The 26,566-nt window shown below is 39.3% G+C and overlaps 1 protein-coding gene across 1 annotated transcript in view; it reads right to left on the reverse strand.

Moving 5' to 3' along the window:
* Window positions 1–1,375: 1,375 nt before the first annotated feature.
* Window positions 1,376–26,566, reverse strand: part of METAP1D (methionyl aminopeptidase type 1D, mitochondrial) — a 78,309-nt gene continuing 53,118 nt past the window's right edge. The window contains 9 exon segments of the mRNA XM_029226059.1: window positions 1,376–1,813; window positions 1,945–2,023; window positions 2,923–2,970; window positions 4,301–4,398; window positions 11,331–11,494; window positions 14,754–14,796; window positions 15,351–15,499; window positions 16,903–17,052; window positions 18,840–18,997. Coding sequence (XP_029081892.1) covers window positions 1,735–1,813; window positions 1,945–2,023; window positions 2,923–2,970; window positions 4,301–4,398; window positions 11,331–11,494; window positions 14,754–14,796; window positions 15,351–15,499; window positions 16,903–17,052; window positions 18,840–18,997 — 968 coding nt within the window. The 3' untranslated portion in view covers window positions 1,376–1,734.

Below are 26,566 nucleotides of genomic sequence, written 5' to 3' on the forward strand. Positions count from 1 at the left end.
GGGGCAGCAGCCTCAGTCTCTAGGACTTTTCTTGGCCAACTCCCCGGCACCCTAAAGTTTTCCTGTGGGTCTTGTAAATCTTCAACCCCTCCCTCATCTTTTCCAACTCTCAGATCCACTAGAATCAGAATCCCCTCTGTCCAAATTCTACATCCCTGGACGCAGAGAAAGGGAGCTGGAAGGGTTGGAGGATGCCCATGAGAACCGAGTTCAGGGAAAAGCTTGAACTAGCCACTTTTCCAAGCACGCTCGTGGGCCTCAGTTTCCTATAACTTTTCCCACACTCTGAATGTCACATAGACGAGCTGGCTCTCCAGTCCTATCACATAGGCCACCTGTCATGGCAATGACAGTTGTCCACATCTCCTTGGTGGTCTGGAGCTGAGCCCAATCTGTGTTTAGTGGATGGCAGCTTTGTAAAACCCGCTTCAGTAGAAACAAGAGTTAGCACAAGCACTGACGGGTGGGACACCCTAAAACCATGACGGGGTGAAACTACTTTCTACATGGCTTGTTAGAAGCCCAGCCCTTTCCACCTCTGAGCCCAGGTGTGAAGAGGTCCTGAGGAGCGAGCGCTAAGAAAGGCAGGGTACTGAGGGTGGTAATGGGCCTTGGGGGACGCAGAATGTGGACTCTTGGATTTCCTGCTTCTGAAGCAGGTGGAGCTGCTGGCAGGCTGAATCAGGGTTAAACTCGCCAGCTCCAATCCCGACTAACTAGGCCCTTGCCGTCAAAAGTTCCCATGACTCCTCTTGCAGGGATGCTCTGGGTCTCCAGCGCATTAGCGCGGGTCTGAAGAGGGCCAGTATTGGAAGAGATCAATTTAGGTAGGAGACCCGCCAGACACTGCCCACATCTGGGCGAGTGGGACCGATGCTCCAATTCCTAGGGCGACAAACGGTCTAGCTTGCCTTCGTGTGTCGGAGGGAGGGTCTCTCAAATTTAACCTTTGGGATGGGCGCGCGGTGCGGGTTGAAGGCCAGGGAAGAGGAGCCGCACGGGACCAGGAAAGTCAAGTTTGGGGAGTGATAACCCCTGCGGAAGGGCCAGGCCCAGGGTCCAGTGGCAAGGAAATATTTGTAGCTAACTCTTCCACTGGCGGGCTAATCTTTTTCATCGCGAAGCAGCTATGAAGGGGAAAGAACCGGAAGGGCTGGGGTCAGCTGGCCCCGCGAGCTCCCTCAGGGCTGGCCAATGGGGGGGGGGGTCCAAAAGGGGGGAAGAAAGAGACTTAAAAAAAAATTCCTAACAGCTAGGCTCGGGCTTTTCTTTCTGCGCGCGCGTGTTAAAAGTTCAGAGACTCAAAAATTAACCACCTACCCTCTTACCCTAGTAACCTTCAGAGACGAAAGAGCACAAGACACAGCGGTTTTAGGAGGTGAAAGCTTTTTATTCAGGCAGTCAAGACAAGGGAAAGAGAAAGCTATGCATTTCTAGGAATCCCTCGTCTTCCAAATGAGGGCGTCCCCGCTCCCTTCCAGATGCGTTTCCCGCGTTGGGAAGCAGAGCCCGGCGCCAGGACCCGTCTTTCCGAAGCCGCACGGCCACATCGGGGCCTCGGATCTGAGCTCTCAACGGCCACCAATCCCCACCGCGTTTTCCCAAGGCGCTACTAGGTGCTAGGTAGGTTACTGTGAGACCTGCCGTTAGCCTGTTTCTTCTCAAAGTTCTCCAGCTGGATTTCAGCAATTTCAGAAAAAAGGCGCCGGGTCTCTGCGACCTTTGGGTGGCTCCTCAGGCCTCGTGGGGCAGTTTGGTCAGGATCTGCGCGCCCCCCGACGTGATGAGAACTGTGTGCTCGAACTGGGCCGACCTGAAACACACAAGGCAGCGATCAGCAAGCGCTCAAGCGCCTGCGGGGCGGGGAGTAGCAGCTCGCCCTCGTCGTCGGACGAACCTTCCCTTTCTATACAATTTAAAAGAAACCGGGCAGAAAGCAAACACCTTTGATTGTCCAAGGAGACCACAGTCCATGCATCCTCCAGCACTTTAAATTCAGGGGATCCCTCGGTTATAATTGGCTCTGTAAGAGGGAAAATATTTACTGCAGTGATCTAATCAGATTCTTGTTAAACATTGTTTCAGCTGATTATCAAAAAAGAGAATAAAAAGGTTCTCCCCCCTCCCTCCAAGTGCTTCCCCCCCACGGGCTCATGTTGTCATCTCGCAAGCGGTGATAATTGATGTTGCTTACATAGTATGCTACAAACCAAACAGTAGGAAGAGGAAACGCTATGGCATTCAAAAATGTTATGAAGTTGCCTAGTTCGTAATTCTTTTTAGAGGAAAAAAGGGCATTTTAATCAAGCCTTAATTAGGACCCTGTGGATAATAACCACCCAAACACCAGTCCCTCTCATGAATACCAGTCAGTTTTTAAAAATATTTGAATTTTTAAAACATGTTCAAAATGTTCATTAATCAGCAAATAACAATTTTCTTATTTCACTCTAATTGCTTCTCCATTAAGCCCCACAGTCAGAAATATGATGCCTTCAGGGTCTTAGGTGATTGGAATTTGGTGGTGACACCAATCACATGATCAGCCAGGAATGGGTTACCAGAGAGTATGTCACTAGCTGACAGGGAGCAAGGGACATAAATGCCTCTAGTTACTGGGTGTTAATGAAAAACAAAAACAAAAACAACCCACAAAACAACACAAAAAACCCAAACACCACATTACACTGGTAACAGAATTAAAAGGTTGGACGGCTGCCGTCTCCTAAATGTGTTGGTAAGTATCTGATTTAGGAAGATGGGGCTCGAGGATATTATTTAATCAGATTTACTATGCATCTGAATTATTTAATTATGCTGATTGGCTTTATTAGCCCTTCAACTGGACTGCCTGGCCTAGGCCAGCGCCGCTGCTTCCGCGAAGGATCCACACTGCTCTCTGAAGAGGAGCTCAGCACTGACCTACGGTGAACGCCATGCCCTCCTCCATGCGTAGATCGCTGTCATTCGCTGTAAAACAAAAACAAAAACAGAAAACGATGGGTGTGGGGAGCAGGAATGGGAAATGGAGAGGACAGAGAGAAACGGAATTAGAGGGGTTAGGCTACTCAAAAAACATGGTTATCTTATTTATTTTTTCTTTTAGGAAGAAAGGGTGGAAGTTTCTAGAATCCTGGGCGGTAGCTACCACCCATGGGTTAATAAGCACAGGGCTCCTAGGCCTCAGCCTTTGCATTTTCTGAGCTTGGGGTCAGGGCCCCTAGGAAGGGTGCACCAAGGCTAAGTAAAATCAGCCTGGGTGCTTGAGACACCTGTTGGGCACCCCCCTCTCCACTGTCCCCTGGCCACTTGCTCTGAGGTCTCCTGGCTTCACTGGGTCCTGGACCTTGCCCTCCACACCTCCAACCCAAAGAGTAAGACATCTTGGGAACTGAGTCAAAGGGAAGGCAAGTTGGTAGAAGGCAAGAACAGGGGTGATTTGAAATATTTCCAGGTGTTGGCGCTGGGTAGGCACATGCCTGAGAGGCCCTTTCTGCACTCCAGCCTGGGCCTCTTATGAGCTGCCTCTGGTGGAGCTCTTTGGCCCAAAGGGAGTTCTGACCTGCTGAGTCTCTAGGGATCTTCCAGGGGATGGATTCCAGCCAGCAGTTCCTCCAGGGGCTGCTCCCACCGCAAGCACACAGGTCAAGGCTCTAGGGCCAACTTTCCTTTGGTCCCTGTCCACGTATGCACCCCCCTTGTGGGCACTCTATAGAACTGCTTCCTACCCTAACCCAAATACTCCACCCTTTCTGGCCCACCCTTGCTTTCTCACTGTAGGGTACACATCCAGGCAGTGAAAGACAGGAGATTCTGGGGAAAGAACACAGGGTGGGTATAATCTAGAAATCACTAAGAGTACACGCTGCTAAATACATCAGCTGTCAACGCTGTGTAGGATGTAATGAAGTTTAACCACAACAGTCAGCGGTTTGAGAAGGGGGCAGAAAAAGAAAAACAGAAAACAGTCATATGTGCATGCTGCTGGGACATTGATGCTGTGGTGTTTTGTTTTCAGTAACTTTTTCTAGACAAATATCCCTTGTGACTTCCAGCCATCACCCTTCAGGAGACAAAAAGCAAAACAAACCTTATTTTGGGACTGAAACGGCTGGGCTCTAATTCAATAACATAGTAATGTGCTGGTTACGATTAGGTAGGACCCCCCCCCCCCATTCCCACCCACACACTCATAGGAAAGGATGACATTGTGGATTCAAAATTGCAGCAAGGGATTCAGGAGCAAAACTGCTTTATCCTGATTACATTCAATAAGCAGCTCCCAAACTAACTTTCTTACCATGATGCCAAATTTCTGGATGTCCATGAAAGTAAGATCCTATCCCATGTCCCACAAAATGTGGACAGACTTGCAAACCATTCTGATGAGTTATCTGGCTTTAAAAGTAACCAAACAAAATACTTAATTAAATTGGATCATTTTAAGTGCATACACAGATAAGACAAAGTCACTTCAAAATATTCTCTGAAAAAGAAAAAAATAAGTTATATTTAGGATAGTAACAACTTGTTTTCATTATTCTGGAAAATTTTTAAATTTTTGTCACAGCTTGTAACAACTCCCTCTGGATAAATGAAGAAAAAAAGGTATGTTTCTAACACAGTAATTTGCTTCATTTACTTTATTATTATTTTTGCGGTACACGGGCCTCTCACTGCTGTGGCCTCTCCCGTTGCGGAGCACAGGCTCCGGACGTGCAGGCTCAGTGGCCATGGCTCACGGGCCCAGCCGCTCCGCGGCATGTGGGATCTTCCCGGACCGGGGCACGAACCCGTGTCCCCTGCATCGGCAGGTGGACTCTCAACCACTGCGCCACCAGGGGAGCCCTGCTTCATTTACTTCAGTACAGCATTCAAACAAGGCCACTTTTAGATGATGAGTGTGCATGCACACATATATAGCTCAATATAACCAAGATACATGTACAGGTAATGCAGGTCACAAAAATCTGCCTGATTTGTATGGAGTTTCACAAAAAGGCTGTGCAAATTACCACTGATTTGGGAACCAGACAAAAAAATTACAATCTGAAATGTGACTTCCTACTTCTATAATTCTATAATTCAGAACATTAAACATTTTACAAACAGACACACTCACACAAAAGGTCACATCTACTTTGTCAGTATTCTCGAAACACTCCAAAACTTTGTGATTATTTGGGATTTCTACTAAAGACTTACACCATTAACAAAATTCATAAAAAATGCTTTTTAATCGCTACGATGCTTAAGTGAAGCTAGTGTTGTGATTCTTAATTCTTAATGCTTCATTAGTTACTTCTACATGTAAATCTTTTGGGTTCCATCTATCCCATATAAGTGAAATCTTACAATCCAACCCTAAAATCTTCACCTACAAGGTGAAGAAGTCGTTTTTGCCATCAGGTGAACATGTTCATTTCTGGGAGCACCAGAAAGACAAGAACATACATATCATGAACAATCTATATTTTCATGTGAATGAAGGGCAAAGTGCCTTAACCCTAACCATAATAATGGATTGGAATTTACAGGCCCACTGTTTAAATTCTTAACAAAACCGAAGTTCTTAGATCCCAAACTAGAGGTTCCAACAGCCCTTTGGTTTAGTTTAACATGAACTCAAAGGCGTTTAGCCAGCATCTATATGAGCATTCCTGTCAATATACTTTTCTGTATACATTTTTAACCTTCATCTCCAGACCTGTAAAATGTCTTCACTTAGGCCAGGATGTCACTATAAATAGCAGGTGGGCAGCCTCTCATTCAGATTTAATTTCCATGTAACAGTGCAGAAATAGGTGAGCTATGCATGTGTAGAGAGGAATGGTAACTGAATGCTTTTACCTCTTAAGTTGTTCTTTATGGTTATACTTATTTCTGTGTGTCTTTGCACTTTGGACAGGAGGTATTACAACTTTTCCAAGATGTTCCTATTTGTACCACACAATTTCTGAATAGAAACTCAGGATGGAGAGTAGATAGAGGGTGGAAGAGAGATTATTTAGTAAGATAAACTGATCTAGTATTTTTTTTTTACAAGAATGGGTTCTATCTAAACCTGTAAATTATGTTATCTATGTCCCAACAAACCTCAATAATTCTAAGAAGATTCATTATAAACTGTTCTATTTTCTTTTCTTAAAAAAACCAAACTAGTTTTTTTGTTGCTGTTGTTGTTGTTTTTTTAAGGCTCTAACTGATTGGCAGGCATCACAGCTACGTCGTAAATGTGTGTTACAATGGCAATCTTCATTTTCATTTCCGATGAGAGGAGAGGAAGAGAGCCCACTCTGAAAAAACACGTGAGGTCCCTCCACCCCCCCATGCCTCTCATTCCTCTTCATAAAAGAAGCTGTGCTATTACTAGGTGGCTAAAGATATCTGAGTGCATTCTACAACAATTTACTGCCTGGATCCTGCTGGAACTTCTGGTATTAGGAGGATCATAGAATGTATGTGCCATGGATGCAAAGGTCAGAGGATTTCACAGCTGTGTGGGAAGAGGAAAAGAACAGGACAAATTTCCCTCAGTTCCTTGGTTGAGCACCCATCTCAGTGCTTGATTCTCACGAACTAAGTAAACACGCCTGTCTGCTTTTTAGGGTATCTTCCTTTTGGATTGGTAGTTCGCTTTTTAACGCATACTTCCTGGGACTGAATGGAATAAAATCTCATTAATATTTCTAATTACTGTTGAAAAGCGTACCCCCTTCTACTATTCTACTATATACTGTTCTTCTATTTTGGAATATAAGGGAAGCACAAGATTATTTACCTGATTCTAGGGTTTAAATCTAACTTTGTGGAGGTAATCCAAGCAATTTGTAGTAGCAAATTCCACTCTAACATGGAATCAAGTGGCTAGGATCCCTAGCTGTGGCATGGGAAAGTGGAGTACACGTGCTTCTCTTGGCTGGTGTGTTGGGGGAAATGGAAGCTGTTGGGTGGGCAGGGGTGCCCAAGAAGTACACAACTGCTCCCCAACACCAGCCATCGAGGGTCATGACCCATTTCTGAGCATGAGGGTCTTCCTGCCTTGGACATTTCACAGATGAAATCTGCCTTCTTTTTGTTAAAATCTACCAAAAGAACGCTCCTGGTATTAGCTCTTCTGTTTTGATTTTCTCTAATTAAAAATTTTCTAAGACAGCCACTCACCTGAGCCTGAGTACATCTATGATTTGAAGCCCTTCAGATGGAATATTTGGGGAGGAGAGGAGGAAGGAGATGTATAAAAGTAGTTTATGAACTTACCTGAAAATTACACTGTATTATTACAGTTCATGTTTCAGGTACGGTTTAGAGTTTGAAAGAAAAATCTCTCTAAAGGAATTTCATCTTGTGATCATTTTCTTAATTTAATTCCCTTGCATGAGATAGTTTTCCTCAACTGAAGTTTTGTCTAGATAAATTAAAATCCTTGATACACTTAAACTACATTTTATGACTAAGAATACATTCCCCAAGAGGGCAGAGGAGTATTATATTTAAGTACATACTCTTCTAAAGAAACAAAAATGCACATGAAAATAGTTTTATTACCATTTTCTCATGAACTCTATAAACAGCGCTGATTCCCAAATGGTTACATCTCTAATTAAAGGATCTCAAATGGCACCTGATTTTCTAAGTTATGGAATTTTACTTTAATCTTTCCAGATTTTTATTTTAAGCAGTAGTTTTGAATGCAGGAATGCACAAATTCAAGGATTCCCTTTAAAGACAAGGAATGTTTAAGTACAATTAGTAATATTTTTGAAAGCCAACAACTGTTTTCTAAAAGAGTGGTACATTTTTTTGTTTCAAACTGGATCACAAATTACTGTATTTTTCTTACAATAGTGCTGAACTTTTATTTGAGGTTTTCTGTTTCTGAAAAGCAGACATGATGGATGGAAATAAAAGATAATTTATTGCAATGCTTACTTTCATGTGCAGAGAGAAGCAGTGTAATTGTAATTTACAGTAGCTGTCAAGAAAAATCCATCACAGATGACATTAAAATGACTTATTTTGCCTGAGCCACTTATTGTTTAAATGTGCATAATCTAATAGAAAGAGATTTTTTAAAATCTGCTTTATATTCTTCTAAATTAATATCAAAACATATACTTATGAATTAAACATTAAAAACCATTCATTGATACTTTCATCATGACATTTACAAGTATAAGTTTAAATTATTTTTGATTGAACTGTCACATATTTGTGATGCATGAATCTACACATTCACAATATCTTCATATGTACAGCTCATATCATCTAGAGGTAATTACAAAAATACAAATTTAGAAATATTTTAAAGCAAATGCAAGTACAGTGAGTATAATAACACTGTAACCTAAAGATCACTAGCTATCCCTCACGAAGCAGAAGGGCACACAGAGAACTCTTTTCATTAAAGTCTTTTAGCCAATACTTCTTCAGAGACACCATCCTATCCTTTAGGTTTCAGAAAATTTCAAAATTTCCTATAAAGATCACCAGGTTTTGGGTGACATAATACTACTGAAAGATGCTTGAATGTTCTTTTCATGGTGTATCAGTAGAGGGAGGCTATGCAAAAGATGGTGAGTATCTTAAAATAAACGAGGCTGAGTTGAAAGATGTTTGTCAACTTTCGGTCTGTAATGATTCTGAGTATTTTTGGCTTAAAGGTGGAGACTGTTTGTTTATTTACTCCCTTGAGATTTTGCCTGAATGAGAAAAGGCGAAATAATAGATGTCCAGAAACACTGCCTTAACACATCAGAACAAACATTTGTTAGACTTGGGGCCAGTTTCCTCCTCAGTGGCAGACGTAGACCATCTAAATAATGAAATGCATTAGGGTAAAGGAAAAAGTTCATTGTCTGTTATTTTTCACATAGTTTCGTAAGTGCAGTCGTCGGGACTGATCTGGTTTTCAAAGGAGCTTGTACATGCAAATTCATCCTCTGCGAAAACTGACCTCTGTATCCAGATAGCTAAAATCCAATGTCACTTTCAATTTTACTCTTCTTCTTCTTCTTTTTTTTTATGTAGCTAGAATTAATGTAGTGAATATGTAATGAAATGCATTATCCTGCATGGAGATTTATCAGATTTTCCGACTGAATGCTATGCTTTGCTAGTACTAGCTGGAGTTCACCTGCATGTTGGTGTGGCGTGTGGCTCTTTTTTGTAAAGAGTTAAGTCGTACACAAAAAAAGGGAACAAAGGTCAGCACCCAGCCGCCACTTGAATGTGAGATTTTTCTTTTTATTCCCCTTGATGTATACTAGGCTCTGTGTTATTAGTCTTAATGATGGAAAATTGTAGTGTTGATACAAATCTTTTTTTCAAAGTAGTAGGCGGGAGCTCCATTTGTTAGTAAGTTTTTTTGTGACTAAAAGCCACGGACAGTACATTTATGTAGCAGTAAAAGGCCTAGATGCTCTTTCCATAGCAGAGCTAATTATTCCTACTGTGACCTTACTGATCTAGCCTGTTCCTAGTACATCTCATCTGCACGCCTGTTCCTCTGTGTAGATGGTGTCAGAGAATATGAAAAACCCTATAATGAAACCATTTTCATGATGGAGAAAGGCTACTGGAGTTGCACTTGCTACAAAGAGGCTCAATTATATGAGTAATTGTGATAATTTTCTACATTCATAGCCTTCAATGGGGAAAAAAGAATGAGAGCCACAAAGGAAAATTACTTTAACAAGAAAGTACAGAGAGTAAAAATGGAAGAAGAGACAAAAAAGGGGAAAAAATAACCAGAAAAAAAGTTTAAAAAATAGATCTGGAGGGAGGAATAGCGAGACAGGGAGAACAACAGAAATGCTCAAAAGCCCATGTGCAGCTGTGTTGCACAATTAAATTGAATTTTTTTTTCTGCAGTTGATGAATGTGACTACTGCAAATGTGCCTCTGTAGTTAGCTATCATTTGTTGTTCCGTGACAGGAAAAGGATAATTACCTCTCAGAGAGAATCAAAGGCTGACATGCCCTTTAGACACAGCCATGAATGCAGAGCTCGACAGAATGCTTGAATAAGAATCTAGTGTTCTCTGCCCCCTTCTACTGAAGAATAAATTTTGTTAAAATGCAAGAGCACCACCAGTAAATTTGTTGAACCCTAGGTGTTCAAAAATATGAGGTACATCTATCGACTCATCCCATTTGCAAAAATAAAACTGCATTTTGAATTCATTTCTATTATATTCATGGACAGTAAGATAGTGAGATATGCATTAAATTTCTTTTCTCAGTAGGGGTCTGATTCAACATTTCCTATGAAAGAACAGAGAGACACTATCCTTTTTTCCCAGGCTAGTTAGCCTATAATTTAAAACTGTCAAAAACACAATTTTGTTCCAAGTCTTCAATAAAAGCTTCTCGCATATAACCCAAAGAGATTTTACTAAAGTTTGATTCAGACACTGAATCACTGTTACAATATTTTTAAAGCCATAAATGCATTTAACTTATATTTTACTGCCTTTTTTCTTAAAGTGTTTGAAGGCTTACAAAGAAAAAAGGCAGCATCTTTTCAAGGTGACTAAGCCTTCCATCCTTCAGACAAATGGGAAGTACTCAATGGTTCATATTAATGAGAACAGTACTTTAAAAGGTACTGATGTGATCATCTTTAACAAAATATGTTACTGTTAAATGAAAACACATATTCTGTATGTCTACTTCAAAACAGTTATGGGGAAGAAAAAGAGATCTAAAGTAGGTAACGGATTACAAAGAAAAGTCTTGAATTCGGAAAATACACATACTCTCAAAAAGCAAGCATAGAAGCCTGTGTGGAAAGTAAACAATGGTTTATAGGAAAAATGAACCAGACCAAAAAAAAAAAAGATCACCTTTTCAGGCTGTTTGTTAATCCGCCAATTTGAAAGGTAAGGCTTGCTTGAGCTAATAATGCTTTTTATCTTTCTATCACAGGAATATGTTTCACTTCATGCCTTTATAAAATCTAGCTTTTCTCCTGTCTCACTGTCCAAGAGTTGGGATACTTACCCCTTCTTAGTTACTCCTTCCACGTCTGGTGTGATTTTGAATATAGGAACACTACAGACCAACATGTCAAGCTAAAAGTAAAGCGGTCACATAAATATTGCTTGCCGGTTCTATAAGTTTCTTTGCTGACCTGATATAATTCACTTAAAAAAAAAATTTTTTTTTTAAACTCAGGGAACAACACAGCAGCCTGGCAGTTCACATACTGATATCAGACTGAAATGATGGTTCTGAATAGTAAAACATGTCATCAACTTTATACCAAGCCACCAATAACCTTTGTACCATTTGCCAACCCTCCCTTTACTTGTCAGTGGAAGGCTTACCTGATTGTGTTTCCAATTACAGAGAAGGGAGCCCCCGCTCTGCAAGCAGCAATTGCTTCATCTCTACACCTCCTGGCAACCTCCACTAACTTTTTACCACATTCATCCACATTGCCCACCAAAAATGTTTCAGAGGTGTCTCCATGGTAGCCATTGTAGTAAACCTAAAGACAGGCAGAAATTTAAAAATATGTCCTTGTTTAAAAATCTACTCTCCTAAAGTCTACATTGCATTCATTTATGTATTTAGTAGATTCATGTGTTTCACCCTTCCAGAATTATTGTCAAGTTTACCTACAAAAAAAGAAATAGCCTTACAGAAATTACGAAGAGGAAGACACGCAATGATATTGCAAGATTTTAAAATAAATTTGTGACTAGTATGGCTATTTCAGCATTAGGATTAGCAATGTTCTTTAACATTTTGAGTCCTCATTTTATTTCTGAGACAAAATTATATATGCAGAAATAGTGACCAAAGACACTGACCCACAATTACTACAATAGGTTTAGAGAATCCAGAAGTATTTAACACAGTGAAAAGTTTCTTCAGTGTCATAAAGATACTTATCTTTTATTTACCAGTCCCACACTTGGAAGTGATAGATAATGGCAAAAAGAAATAAGATAGACATGTTGGTGTTATAACAGACAGAAGGAGAATTCAGTTCCAAGAACTGAAGTGGCTCAATATCGGAATGAAAAATGTTATAGAAGAATCCTGTCTGGAAGTGGAATCTTAATCAAATGTTCCAGATAGCAGAATGTTAGCAGAAAACACTATACATGGATTTTTAAAGAATCAGAATGTAACAAAACAGGCTTAAGAATAAAATTACAGAAAATAGCATTTAACTGTCTTCAATGACTCAGAAGGCCCTGTAGGATCTTGAAAGACACCAGATTCATTATAAAAATCAATAATTACCAAACACTGTAATAACTATAGAAGTCAGAGGAGACTGGTTGAATATTGATCCTTTGATATGGCATGGAATTTGCTATTTTGCATAAACTTGTCCTATGTAATTATTTTTCACATTTCTCTTTCTCATGAAATAGAATGCAAAACTGTAATAAAAAAGAGATTTATCTGAGCTTTCTGCTTTAATACCAAATTAATATGTATACTCTTCTGCTTAAAAAATATACTCTTGTATCCTCTGTGAGGGAGGCAGGAGAAGTCTTTATTTTATCCTCACTTTAAAAGTCAGGAAACTGAGGCACAGACAAGTAACTTGTCTAAGGTTAGTGGCAGAATACAGAGGTAGAACCAGGTTAATATGATGGATTATTGGCTTCTAATCAAGTGTTTTCGCTACTACATCAAATTATCTTAACTACCTTGCAATAAAACAATGTTTTATATATTTATTCCCATTTGTAATCCAAGAGAGTACAAGTTTTGATTTGATACACAAGTATATAACATTTACTAATAAAGAGTAATTATTAAAACAAAATTGTAACTCTGAATGTTTGTATAGTTGCTATTTAAGTAAAAATGTATTTTAAAAAATGTTTACTTGCCTTTTCATATTACTTTTTGCTAGCCTGTAAAATGACTACTTGAAAGATTCAATATATATGAAATAATACTTTTGAAAGTCTGTGGCAGTTATCTGTAATTACTGTTTTTACCCACAAACTATTCTTGTTTTATACTTCATTTATTTAACAAATATTTATTGAGCAACTAATATGGGTATCACATTATCTTTTTTTAAACATTCAACTTTCAAGGCGGAAAGAAGTTATTTTCTTGTGATATATACTAATGTAAACAATTACAAAATGCAACGAGTATTTTCTGATAAAAGTATAGGATCTAATAATGAAGTCTTTCACTTAATAAAATATTTCATAAGAAATATAATTTAAGATACTGACCTGTATGTTTTCTTGGTCCCTTCACATTTCTAGACATTTGAAAATATTTCACTTTGACCATTTTAATGTTAAAAATGGAATTGTTTATTGAAAGTCTTCAGGAAACTTAGAAAAGGCATGGACTATTCTCTTTGGACACATTAGAAACAGGAAGGAAGAGTATGCTGATTTCATTCAAAGAAGCAATATTTTATTAGGGGGTGATTAGATGAGATAATAAATGAAGAGCCCCCAAATCAGGTACAATCCAAAAGAAAAGTGCATCATGAAAAATACTTCATTTCAGGTATACTTCATAAAATACTTCCTTCTACATATTCTGAGTTGGAAAGATAGCAACAATATATGTAGAACAAATGTTCAAGTATTCTAAGTAGGACAAAATGATATAGGAAAGAGCATCAGCAATAAAAGAATATTTGGCTATATCCTAAGACACACTGATATGAAGAAAAAAGGCTGAATTAATTTAAACACCTAAAAATTGGACTGAACTAAACTACTGGATGCCAATCTCCACCGCATTCCCACTCCCATCTAAGGTTCATGGTCTGCATATGAAATCACTATTAGTAAGAATATTTCCTCATTAATAGAAACTGTACTCCTTGAATGCTATCTCAACTAGTTCTCATCAGATGTTTAATTTATTTATTTAAAATGTATTTATTAATCATCAGATGTATAGAATTTATTTACCATCTCCATAATCCAAAGGTACCATTACAAATTTTTTTAGTAAAACGAACTGCCAAAGCACAAATAACCCAAGTCTGAGAATAGTGAAAGGCTAAGGAAATTAGAAAAGGTTAGAGCTTGTACAGTTTGAAGTTCCTGTGTTAAATTACTTGGGGCTGTTATTTAAAAGAAAGGCTGTTAACCATTTGGTGAAAACTGAAGTTCAGAGAGAAAAGCACTCTGCTTGTACGCTTTGAGTTCAAGGCTCTCTATACCAGAAATGGAATACAACGTTACCTTCAGGGATTTTAATAAATCTAAGGAACACTGCTAGCAAAAGAGTTGCTGTCCAAATAGACTGACACACACAGGCCAATGTAGCGCCTAATGACAGAGTAAGATAATGACAGGCCCCACTCAAAATCAGCAGGAAGAGGAAGATCAATCTTGGCAGAGTGAAGGAAAAATGCTGGCTTTCTTCGCGTTAGCTCATCTCATACATATCTAGCTTCAGCAGCTGCCCAGTGCTGTGGGCTCTGCATTAACTACACAGTGGATCAATAACAATTACACCTTCTCAAAAACATGACACATAGCAGGATTGGGTTGACATTTCACTTAGGCCAACATTGATCTCAGTGCATCTGATTCCAGCCCTAAATTCAAGTCAGGCCTGGGTTTACTTGGAATAAACACAGAGTTAAAGACAAAAAAGGAAACCAGCTGCTTGTGTCTGGGTCTAGAAGTAAACAGCACTTCCATCGGTGCAGTTCACATTTTCAATCCACTCTTCTTCTTGTTGCTACCGGCAATTCTGAAGTTGATCAAAGACTATTTTTTATATGATTTACTCACCGTGACATCAATGTTGATAATATCTCCATCCTGAAGAGGTCGACTGAAACATAAACAGGAAAAAAAACGGTGACAGACAGATCCCAATAAAAGGAATATAAAAATAAATATCTAATGACCACTATCACAAGCCTAATGAGTTGCGGTGATAATTCTGAGTGGAGAAGGAATGAATGGAATAACTGTATTTAATCTTTGATTTATGTTAGTCACATCAATTTTTACTAGAAATACCTAAATGAACATGTATTGCCACTGGTAAAAAATCTACTTATTCTCAACAAAATATACTTAATAGTTACCTTAATTTTACAAAGAGCCAAAGCAATAGTAGATGGTTAAAAATCTAAGATGGTAAAAGAAATACTTAATGCACAGCCACTTTTTTTGTATTACATATTGCTTTAACAAACATTAAATGGTGGTATTATGTCCATTTAGAAGCAGAATACTTCAAAATTGTTGCTCTACCATAATCAGCTTCAAAAGTTTGCAGGTAGGTTTCAATTAAACTATAGTGTCTTTCAACATATGCTATAGATCTTAGTTTCATGTTTTAGTTTCCAAAGGAACAGTATGTTATTAAGCAATGAATACCTGTCAGGAATACCATGACAAAGCACGTTGTTTACAGAGGTACAAACAGATTTTGGAAAACCTCCATAGCCTAGAGGTGAGGGATAGGCATCATGACTGATGATTTCCTGATGAACAAGAGCATCTATCTCTTCAGTTGTCATGTCAACCTAAAATATTAAATAAAGAAATTGTGGAGCGACAGTTGAAGACACTTCCTGTATTTATTGACTATGCCTATAGCTACAGCACTTCCAGAGGAAGCTGTATAAATTCACTGTGATAAACTTGTGGTACAACATTTTAATTAATTATGATTAACCTTAAAATCCTATTGCGCCTTTCTGACAACTGTTTGGGTACATGATGGTGTTATGGACTATTAGGAAATGGACATTTTAAAATCTAAGATCCTCTCAATCACTTGTGAGTCATTAAATGACATGACTCCGTTTTAGCCTGAAGGTTTAAAAAATATGTTCTGAGGCAATTCCTTCCTCTTCTTCAATGGTTAGTGCCCTGGGCTAACCAAAGCATATAAATTCTCAAAAGGATCTTCAATTTAGATGACAAAGCTTGAAAAGTAGGTCAAAGCACACCTTTTTATCTCAGTGAAACATTACATGGGTTTCGCCATAATGGCATGGAGGTTATGGATCATGATTTAAAAAACTAAGTCTGATACATTTTGTAGAGATTCAGGTTCACTACTCTTGATTTCTTTCATGCCTAAATAAATCAATGTCTTTTCAAAAAATATTTTTCCCTTACTAGAAGGTATCCAATTGCTCCCAAACTAGAAGAAAACTGAAATCAAGTTTTGTGGGCACATGAGGACTATCTCCACATATTCATAAATCATGAGCAAAATTCTAAAACATATCTTTTATTAAAAAGTATTTCTTCAAGAGTTTTCTTTATGTTATTTTATATTCACATTATGGTTAGTTGTGTTGCTATAACAAGTCTATTACACAAATGATACACTAAGTGTTTCATCTTTGAGTCTCACTTCCTAAATTCTGCCCACCTTTTGGAAACTACAGTATTTTCTTTTATGATCCTTACATAGCAGGATTCAGATTCAGTTTCAGATTATTCCAAAAGACCTAAATCTTGTAGTAAGATAGTTGTACACAATTACATTGCTGAATTACCTATAGCTTAGTGTATGTGGTCTGTCTTTCTTTGCAGAGCCAATGTAAGAAAATAAGAGACAAAGGATGAGGCAAAGCAACTCTTCAGGCACACGGAAATAATGTGGGGAATAAAAGCAGAAACTACAGGCAGGAGTAAGAGGGGAAAAGTCAAAGCCATCTGCCATGGATCAACTTGGATAGGCCGATTGTGCTGCAAGTATCTCCAGAATTCTGCTACTTAACATCAAATTTGTATTTTCAATTATCTCTAGAATAAACACAGAAATAATACGATCCCTTTCCCCTATCCCAAGGCTTTACTTAATTTTAACAAATTAGATGTGTACAAAAGAAGAGTTAAAGGGAAAGGGAAAAAAGGGGAGCAGGGTTTGTTGCCCCTTATGTAAGTCTTCCGAGGCTTGGTGAGACGCCACCTTTAAACTCTTCCCGGCCAGGAGGAGGACATGGCGGGCCAGCTGACAAGCCTGACGAAGCCCTTGAATCTGATCTTCATTCTTAACTTCTATGCTGTCTCCCCAGTCGGGTACAATGCCTGTCGTCACATAGTCTGGCTTCTTTATGTGCTTGAGGAAAAAGGATTGAAAATGAAGATCAGAACCCAGTGCATGACAATGGGATCATTTTTTCGGACACAGCCTCCTGCTTCATGGAGCTCTGCCCTTCCTGCCGGAGCACCGACCTCTGAAGCCAGCACAACAGACCCTCCAGGCTGCCCCCAGTTCCTTCCCCTGCCCTTTTGAACTTAACATGGCCTGTTAGTGCTGCCTCTGGATGGTCTGTTAACCTTTCTGTGCTTTGAGTCACACTGGACTGAAGGAGACTTCTGGTCAAAACAAACAGGAGTTTTCTTCCTTCTCCAACCCCGTTAGAAGCCTATTGCCATTGATAACAAATAGCACCAAGCTTCCCAATTGCCAAATGGTTAATTAAGAGCACTTTCATCTCCTCGACACAAAGATAAATTTATGCAAAGGATAGCTCACAACACCCTCTCCCAATGAATATATGTAAAAGGCTGACTGTCAAGTTCACGGATGCCTATTACATATGCACTTCTCTTACACTTTGCAACTGTACCCAAACTAAGAAGGAACTAGAGGACAAAACGAAACAGCTCTCTTTCCTTTTCCTTTCTTTTTTTTTCAAGTACATAAAAAATACTTTGAACACTTCCATCATTTGTCAAAAACAAACAAACTCCCCCCTCCTCTAAAACTCAAAATGTTCAACTCTGATCACCCTTGGAGAACATTCTCCACCACTAACTTAAATCCATGGGCAGTATTCAGAAAATAAATACTACCTTACACACAGAGCTCCTTTCAGTCCCAAGGTTTTGCACAGCTCTTTACAAACTATTTATGGCAACTGCTACATAAGTTTTGTTGAGCAGTACCCAGTAAGGCTACACAGCAGTTGGGGACAGGAAGCTGAGAGAGATAATGCTATTCAATGGACATCACAGCATCTCTGGGAGGGCTGAGGTTAGGGCTCTGCACTTTGGGAACTGCATCGTGCAGGATTTAAGGACCTTCACTTGTTCTTGTGTTCAGATGGGCCTTTCTGACACAAGTAACGCCATCGCTTGGGCTGCAGCAGCCGAGCTCGGGGTGAGCATCTTCTCTGCTACAGCTTTACCACCAGCACCCACAAAGCACACCCGGTCTCCCACAGCCCCGCCTCCTCTCTCTTTGCAATCTGGCCAGGTTACAACCACAGGCAGAAGGACTGTTGGCTTGTCACTGAAATTCTAAAACAATACATTCACCTCTCTGGAGACTTCTTTTTTCTTTTCTACTAAGGAAATACCAGAAACATACTCTGGGCTCTGGTGGCCTGTCTTGTCAGCCCTTGGCACAAAAATGGGCCACTCACCTTCAGGGAGTATGATATACTTAATGTGGGTTTACTGCAAAAAAAAAACCAACAAAAAAACAGAAAAAGAGGGAAAGCAGGTGACTTTTGCGACAAATCTATATTTCTTTCACCTATTCTCGTTCTTCCTAAACGATCCCCACACCTCCTTTACATTGCATTTTAGAAAAATGGACAGATTGTCTATAATCTTATCTTCATGGTAGAAATTTAATATGGAAATTTTAATGATAGAAACTTAAATTCTAAGTGAATTAAGCAGTTATAAGCTCAGTGCTTTATTTTAAAAAATGAATATTATAGAACTGCAGGATGTTAAAACTTCCCAAACCACAGTTTTAAATCACAGATCAAGTTTAAAAATTATAATTCAAACACCTCAGAAATCAAAGGTGCAAAAACACTTGATTGCTTCTGCAGTTAACCTTTATCTTGGCCGGAAAAAGCAGCAAAAAAATAATAGGCAATACAGTACCTTAGGGACTGGATGAGCTGAAGAAACTGCAGCCGGCAAAACTATACTGTGTGAAATCTCTCTTTGTCTTCGGAAAAAGAAATTTCTTCTTTGTTGACTGCTTGACTGCTTTTGTAAGTAGATATGATTGAGTGATGAAGAGAAAATCCTGTGACAACCTAGAAGCAGAAATAGACATATCTTAAGTAAAAAAAAAAAACTACTTAGTGCTACATTTTAAGATGTTGCGTTGTTGTCTATTAGATCATTATTATAATCCTTTATTGGCACAAAAAAGAAAAAGCCCCGAATAGAAAGGAAAGCAGTGGTATTCTGAGTTCTAGTACAATAGTAGCAAAGCATATTTATTAGCTAATAGTATGTTTACATAAATGTTTGACAATGGAAAACTCTATTCTAGTGGGTAAAAAACATATAGAAACATCTGCTAAACACTAGGTCTATAAAAAGAGCAATTTCTGCTGTGGTACCTTAAAAGCAGCCATGTCCAGGATGACCCTAGATTCAGGGCACTGTTTGGGTGGCTTTATGTTCTTTAAAGCCATTTTCCTTTCACGAATCCTGGACAAATTACCAGCTGCACTTTTTGCCCTCGATAGGATTACTACTCTGTGTTAAGTTCATGTGCAGCGAGGCATTATACTGAAATTCATTGTAATGAATGCTCGAGTCAGATAAAGACTAAATAGCAAAACTGGAGGGTGTAACCCTGACAGGAAACGAATGTAGGGTCCTAAAGTACCCACAACAGGAATTTAGAAATATCTATCAAAATTTTAAATGCACACATCCTTTGACTCAGCAATTCATCTCCTAGGACTCTACTGTATGCAATGATGGATGTTTGAAGATGAACTGTAGCACTGTTTGTGGTAGAAAAAAATGGGAAATAATCCAAATGTCCATCCGTAGGGGACTGGTTAAATATATTATGGTAAAGCTATACAACAGAAAACTATAGCGGTATTAAAGAGAATAAGCTAAATCATCTCTATGTATTGACAATGAAAGAGGTCACAATATATTGTTAGGAAAATAGCAAATGCTGAGCAGTACATATTAAAAGTTCATTAAAAGGAGCTTATGTAAAAAGCTCATGTAAAAAGAACTTATACATTTATACAGGCTTGTATATGCCTATAAACTTTCTGAAAATTGATATTCAGCAATAGTGGTTATTTCTGGGGTATCTGATTGGGGCTGGGGTGGGGAGGAAGACTTCCTGATTCCTTCTGTTTTCTTCTATACTGATCGACTTTTAAAAACATTCACTTGCATTACTTTTATAATTAAAACAATAGTTTTAAAAATCCCCAACATGCCATACTTGCATGTCAGGGGTTGGCAAACTACAGCCCAAAGGGCAAATCTGCCCTGCTGCCTATTTTTATATAGCCCCAACCTAAAAATGATTTTTATATTTATAAATGGTTGAAAAAAATCATATTTTGTAACGTGAAATTATACAATATTCAAATTTCAGTGCCCATAAATAAAGGTTTATTGGAACATAGCTACGCTCATTCACTTACAATTAGCCATGGCTGCTTTTGAGCGACAGTGGCAGAGTTGAATAGTTGTGACAGAGAACATATGGCTCACAAAGCCTAAGATATTTACTACCTGCCCCTTAGAGAAGAATTTTGTCGACTCCCGGTCTAGAGCACTGGTTCTCGAAATGTGGTACCCAGACCAGCATATTAGTATCACACGGGGAAAAGATGCAAATTCTTGGGCCCCTCCTCAATTTACTGACTCAGACTCTGGGATGTGGTCAGCAATCTGTGTTTTAACAATCCCTCACCAGAGTGGTTCTCATGCACACTGAAGTTTGAGAATTACTGGCCTAGAGTAATCTTTCAGCTGTGAAACATAATGGAAACACAAATTGCAGGTGAGTATTAGCCCCAAAACTCAAGATCTCTAAGTGGGAGAAAGGAAAAATGGGAAAAAGGCACAGAAGCAAACAAACCCCGATAGTCATTGATTCAGTGTCCTAAGTTTCACTCAATCATGCTCTTCCAGAAAGCTGAAAGTAACATTGTTGAATCAAACTTACAGAGGTGTTTCAGGTATTATTTTAAATAATTCCAAATACCAGACAAAATGCTGCCAGTAATATCACTTCTTTAAAAAAAAAAAAAGTTGCTTAATAGAGGCAGGTACATGTTCCCTAAAGCTTGTGAAGTACAACATTTCCCTAAAGACGACACCACCAGCCCCAGGATGTTAACTGTCTATGAGGGGCAGGGTAGTTTCCTAGTAAAAGCAGATGGTTGGAAAGCAGAAGCCTGGACTTCTGTCTCAGCTCTACTACTTGGTAGCTGTGTGGCCCTGAGCAAGTGTCTTGTTTTGAGTCTCAAGTGAGAATTAATTGGAATAAAGTCTGTGAAAGTGCCCTGCCTTTAGTAGATGCCCCCCAAAATGGTAGTTCCTTCAAGAATACTTGAAAAGTAAAATGAGAAACAAACCCTGGGCTTCACTATAGCTTCTAATACTGAGAACTTATTGTGCATCAATTACTATGCTAGGCCCTTTACATATGGTAGCTCATTAATCTTCCTGAGAACCCTGTAAACTGTGAACTGTTGTTACTCATTCCACAGTTGAAGATACGGAAGCACACAAAGGTAAGTAACTCTGCCAGAGTGCCAAAGCTGCGGGAAAGCAGGTCCAGTTGCCTTCATGAAGTATATTGCTCTGTCATGCATGAGAAAAAGATGAGCTAACAACACACAAGGACACACTCTGAAAATGTAAAAGGCCTCACAAAACAAGTAAAAGTTACCACTATTATTATTTTTCTTTTGCAAAAGTGGTGATGGGTTGACCTAATCCATCCTCTTTCTCAAGCCAAACTCCCTTTGCTGACCAAATACATGCTGTAGAGGTTTGGCTGGGCAGTCTGTGGACGCAGAATGGAAAAATCTGGGTCCCAGTTAAAGCCAAGGAAAGGCTCAGGTGGAATCAATCCATGATTCTGGGCTCCCTAACTGCATCCCTAGGTAGGACCAAAGACAAGCTCCCAAGTGTTTCCCTTCTGAGAAAAGCATGTATTATGATGACTATTAATAACGATAACACTAATAGAAATAGAAAACAATAATAGTGGTTAACACTTAATGGCCAGTTTCTTTAATTAAGCACAGTGCTAGGTGCTCCACACACATTAAGTCTTACCAGTGCTGTTAGGGAGGCGGGCAGCTGTTGATGTCACTAGTTTATGGATGAGGAACAAAGGCTCACACCTCTGGTGGCCCCAGCTAGAGTCCTCGAAGTCCAAATCCAGGGCTGTGTCTGCCACTCCAATCTGCCTTTCAACAGTGTGCACGGGCTCTAGTAGCTGGTATGCTTTGCTATAGCATGTGTTTTTTCAGGGATTCAATTTCAAAGAAATTTTTTTTTAATCATGAAAAAAAATAAACATCATGGAACCAGCCAACATTCAGAATGAAGGTATTTTTCATGAAAAGTCTTAGAACTGATTTAACTGGGAGGCATTGTGGTAGTGAAAATAACACAAGCTTTGAAGTCAGATCTGAATTACCAAAACTTCTGAGCCCCACTTTCTTCACCATTACATGGGAATAGTAGTGCTTTCCTCACCACCAGGTTGTGAATGTTAGTTGAGATAACACATATCCCTAAACCATCTTTTAAAAGTAGGCACTCCATGGGGGAGTTCCCTGGTGGCCTAGTGGTTAGGATTCCAGGCTTTCACTGCCATGGCCTGGGTTCAATCCCAGGTCGGGGAACTGAGATCCCGCAAGACACGTGGTGTGGCCAAAAAAATAAAAAAGTAGGCACCCCATAAATGTTAATGTCTTTTCTTTTCCCTTCTCAACACTCAACATGTTTACCTGTGGGCCTTGAAATTTACTTATTCTTTTATTTGACAATTACTTACTGAGCTCCTCCTACATGCCATGCTTTGGACACGAGGTGAACCAGGTGACAAAGTCCCTGCCTCAGGGAGCTCATATTCCGTGGTGCGACACAGACAAGAAGCAAACAAATACATTCGATTATAACAGATGGTGATATTCCTGCTGAAAAATGGGCCCGAATGACACCGCATTGGAGCTAGAGGTTCTGCTCCTGGTCCTGCCAGGAGCTAACTGTGTGACCTCGGGCAGTAACAACAGCAGTGAACACTGGCTGAGAGCCTACTGGTGCCAAACTCTGTGCTGAGCACTTCACAGACACTATCAACTGCTACAGAAGGTTTAGTAAAATGAGCGAGTGAACTTCATAATCTTTGAGGTCTATTTTTTTTTAATATAAATTTATTTATTTATTTTTGGCTGCGTTGGGTCTTTGTTGCTGAGCGCGGGCTTTCTCTAGTTGCAGTGAGCTGGGGCTACTCTTGGTTGCGGTGTGCGGGCTTCTCATTGCGGTGGCTTCTCTTGTTGCCGAGCACGGGCTCTAGGCGCACGGGCTTCAGTAGTTGTGCCTCGTGGGCTCTAGAGTGCAGGCTCAGTAGTTGTGGTGCACGGGCTTAGTTGCTCCGCGGCATGTGGGATCTTCCCGGACCAGGGCTCGAACCCATCCCCTGCATTGGCAGGCGGATTCTTAACCACTGCGCCACCAGGGAAGTCCCTGAGGTCTCTTTTAGCTCTGACATGTGTGCCTTCATTCAGCAGCTTCTGACTGTCATGTTATGTCCCAGGCAATGGGACGATGTAGAGTCTGATCAATTTTAGGACTCATGTAGATTTTTTTCAATGCAGTTGATAACATGAAAGAGAGGTCATCTTTATCAGTATTATCAAGTTCAAGTACACAGTCATTACAGGGGGAATCTTTCCAATGTTCTTAAACTCAACGCATGAAGTCATCAGGTCTCTACTAGGAGATCTGAATGAGGCTTCTCAGACATTCACTTCTAGAATGAACAGTGTCGCCAACATACCTGTTCTGCTAAATAATGGGCTCACTACCAGAAAGAGGCAAGCACCTCCACACATGACTTAAACATTGGGAACACAGCCTGAACATGTCCAATCTGTTGACAATTATGGCTTTGTAGTGTTCTCAGCAACTCCACTTCCATAAGATACATTTTTATTGGAAGCAAAATCTTTTCTTTCAATCTGATAAAAGACACCCTATAAATGTTGTCACAAAGTAACAGGATAATAAGGTACCATGCCGTGTTTATTCTACTAACTATTCATTACAAACCAGAAAAAATAAACAACAATTTAGTGTTTTCACAGGTGAAATGAAGAAATGGTCTTACATCAATATGTGCCTTTAGAAGATAATGGCTCTCAATTAACATGACAAAAAATGCGGGGGGGAGATCCTCAATTTTGCTTATCATAGTGTAATTCATCAATAGCAATTAACAAATTTTCTAAATGCAGAGGGAGTAAAATTAAAATCCCCCATCCCAATTATACTCAGGGTCACAAACTACATTATCTGCTATAGATCACTCTAGAAAAGGTTTGTTGAATTTCCTATATATTTCCTTTCTTTGTAAAAGCACTGCTTTGTACATCCAAAATGAACACATATGTTATACATCTGTTATATTTCAATTTAAAAAATAACTAAATAGAAGAACTGCTGATACCTTCTAATAACTACATGAACTTCCAACTTGCTACTGTCAATGTTACACAGCTAATTTGATGGTGTCCATCATCAGAGGCAGGGACACCAGGCAGGTTTCCATCAGCCTCGGGACTGGCCCCTCGGTCTTCTGGGCACCATCATTCACCCAGGACTCACAGCAAACCCTCTTTTGTTAAAGCTATTTTTAGGAAACAAGGGTTAAGTTGACTAATCTGAGGTTTAGGAGATGCCAGTAGGAAATCATCAGAAACCTCAGAAGAGGAGAACCCCAGATCAGCAAGGAGCTGCTTTGGACTAATTTGATCTTAAAAGACATGATCATAGCGAGCGCTGTTACTGTCAATTATGTAACAGAAACTCTCTATAAGGTTTCCTTAGGCAGTAAATCTATACGTTATCAGTTATGAATACTAGAATACTTACTGTTATCACAGGTAATAACAAGAATTTATTTTCAGTGTCATAAAAATTCTATTAGCTCCTAGTTTGAGCTGAATGTCAAAAATTATAAGCAACTGCTTCTTTCCTTTCACGGAGGAGCGCGCTGTGCGGCCTGAATGTCTATTGAAATTGCTACATGACCCTTGGATCCTGCAGCACATTTTTCATATTCTAAATTTGTATTTGAAATGTAAATCTAGGTTACAGTTTTAAATATTTTCATATTCGGTAATAACATCAATTTCTAAAAGCTGCATTTTATTTCCCTTTACAGATTAAGTCTGAAAGGTGGGACTACAGAATTCAAGTATGATGGGGGAAGAAGGCATTTAAAATAACTAATATTGCTGCACATGACATGCCCTATATTCACTGGCCTCTTACTCAGGGTTCATTTTAATTGTTATCTGCACGTGCATTCTATACCACATAATGAAAAGCTTCCATTTCACCCACTGAGCCCTGGGTTTTTATGTGCACCTCTACTAATGACCCTTAATTAAGCCGATTTTACCCTCGGAAATGCAAGTTTTCTTTTGGTCAACAAGTATTTTTAAGAGAGAGTTCTGAATGAACTTCCAAAGAGACATTTAAAATGCCTATTAATGCTTATTATCTTAAGCAGTTGTAAAACTGAACAGAGTACATTTGTACTCAAGTGTGGGCTACCAACACCTCTATGTTTCACTGTACGTTTCCAGGGAAGCACTTTCACCCTCCAGAGTGCCATCAATCCTCAGTTATGGTATGTTTCAGAGGCTTCAAGTATCTGGATAGAAAACAACACAATAAAGTAGCCTGTATCACTTTACATTAGCCAACAATGTCAACCAGAGATAATATGTAATTTAAAAGACACCCTGTAAAATGTCTTGCTGAATGTATTTTTTCGTAATGATCAGCAAATGTCAAAGTCTAGTAACAAAACTATTATTTATAGCATATCAACATCTAATTGATTTTACAAATGGAGGCAATTATTTTGGATGAAGGGAGGAATGCCTGCCAGATTTAAATGATTTATGATTACTAAGAGAAAACAACGTTTTGCTAATTCATTTTCAAATATGGCTCTTACACTCATTGATGATTTTAATTTTAAATCAAAGGATTTGCTAAAATAATACATTAACTCTAAAAAAAAGCAACTTGTGACAGCAATTCAAGATATTTTTAGCTGTTTAGAAATATTGCTTCCTACAGTAGGCTCAGGAGGGACTGTACCACAGAAATACATTTTCAAGGTGCTGATTTAGAACCACAGAAAGATCACAGTTCATGAACTCCAACCAATTACCCAGGGTAGGAGCACAGGCTCTTACAGCACGGCGAATGCAGCCATGTCTCATATTTCCTGACCTAAAACATTGACTGTCCGCTTGATAGGTTTGATAACTTGCACGAATGTCGTGAAAGGAAAATTAAATAGTCTGCCTCACTCTCTGTAACTCCCATTGATTTTTATAATCTAGTAGTAAGAGGTACATGTTTTAAGAGTAAATGAGAAAGAAAGTTCCTTCCCATATCAAGGAGACGATAACGCAGAAGAGAAGCTCACATTTCACAAGAAATAACCTGTGCATCTGTTGAAGATGAAGAAGAAAAAGAAAAAGAAGGGAAAAAAACCCAAAACAGCTAGGGGAATGCCCCAGGCTGAAGCAGATACTGTTGGGCAAAGCTTAAGGACAAGGGCCCTTGGAACT

This window comes from Monodon monoceros, unplaced genomic scaffold (assembly GCF_005190385.1).
Source record: "Monodon monoceros isolate NGI ecotype Baffin Bay Population unplaced genomic scaffold, NGI_Narwhal_1 Super_Scaffold_16, whole genome shotgun sequence".
In the NCBI taxonomy this organism is placed as follows: Eukaryota; Metazoa; Chordata; class Mammalia; order Artiodactyla; family Monodontidae; genus Monodon; species Monodon monoceros.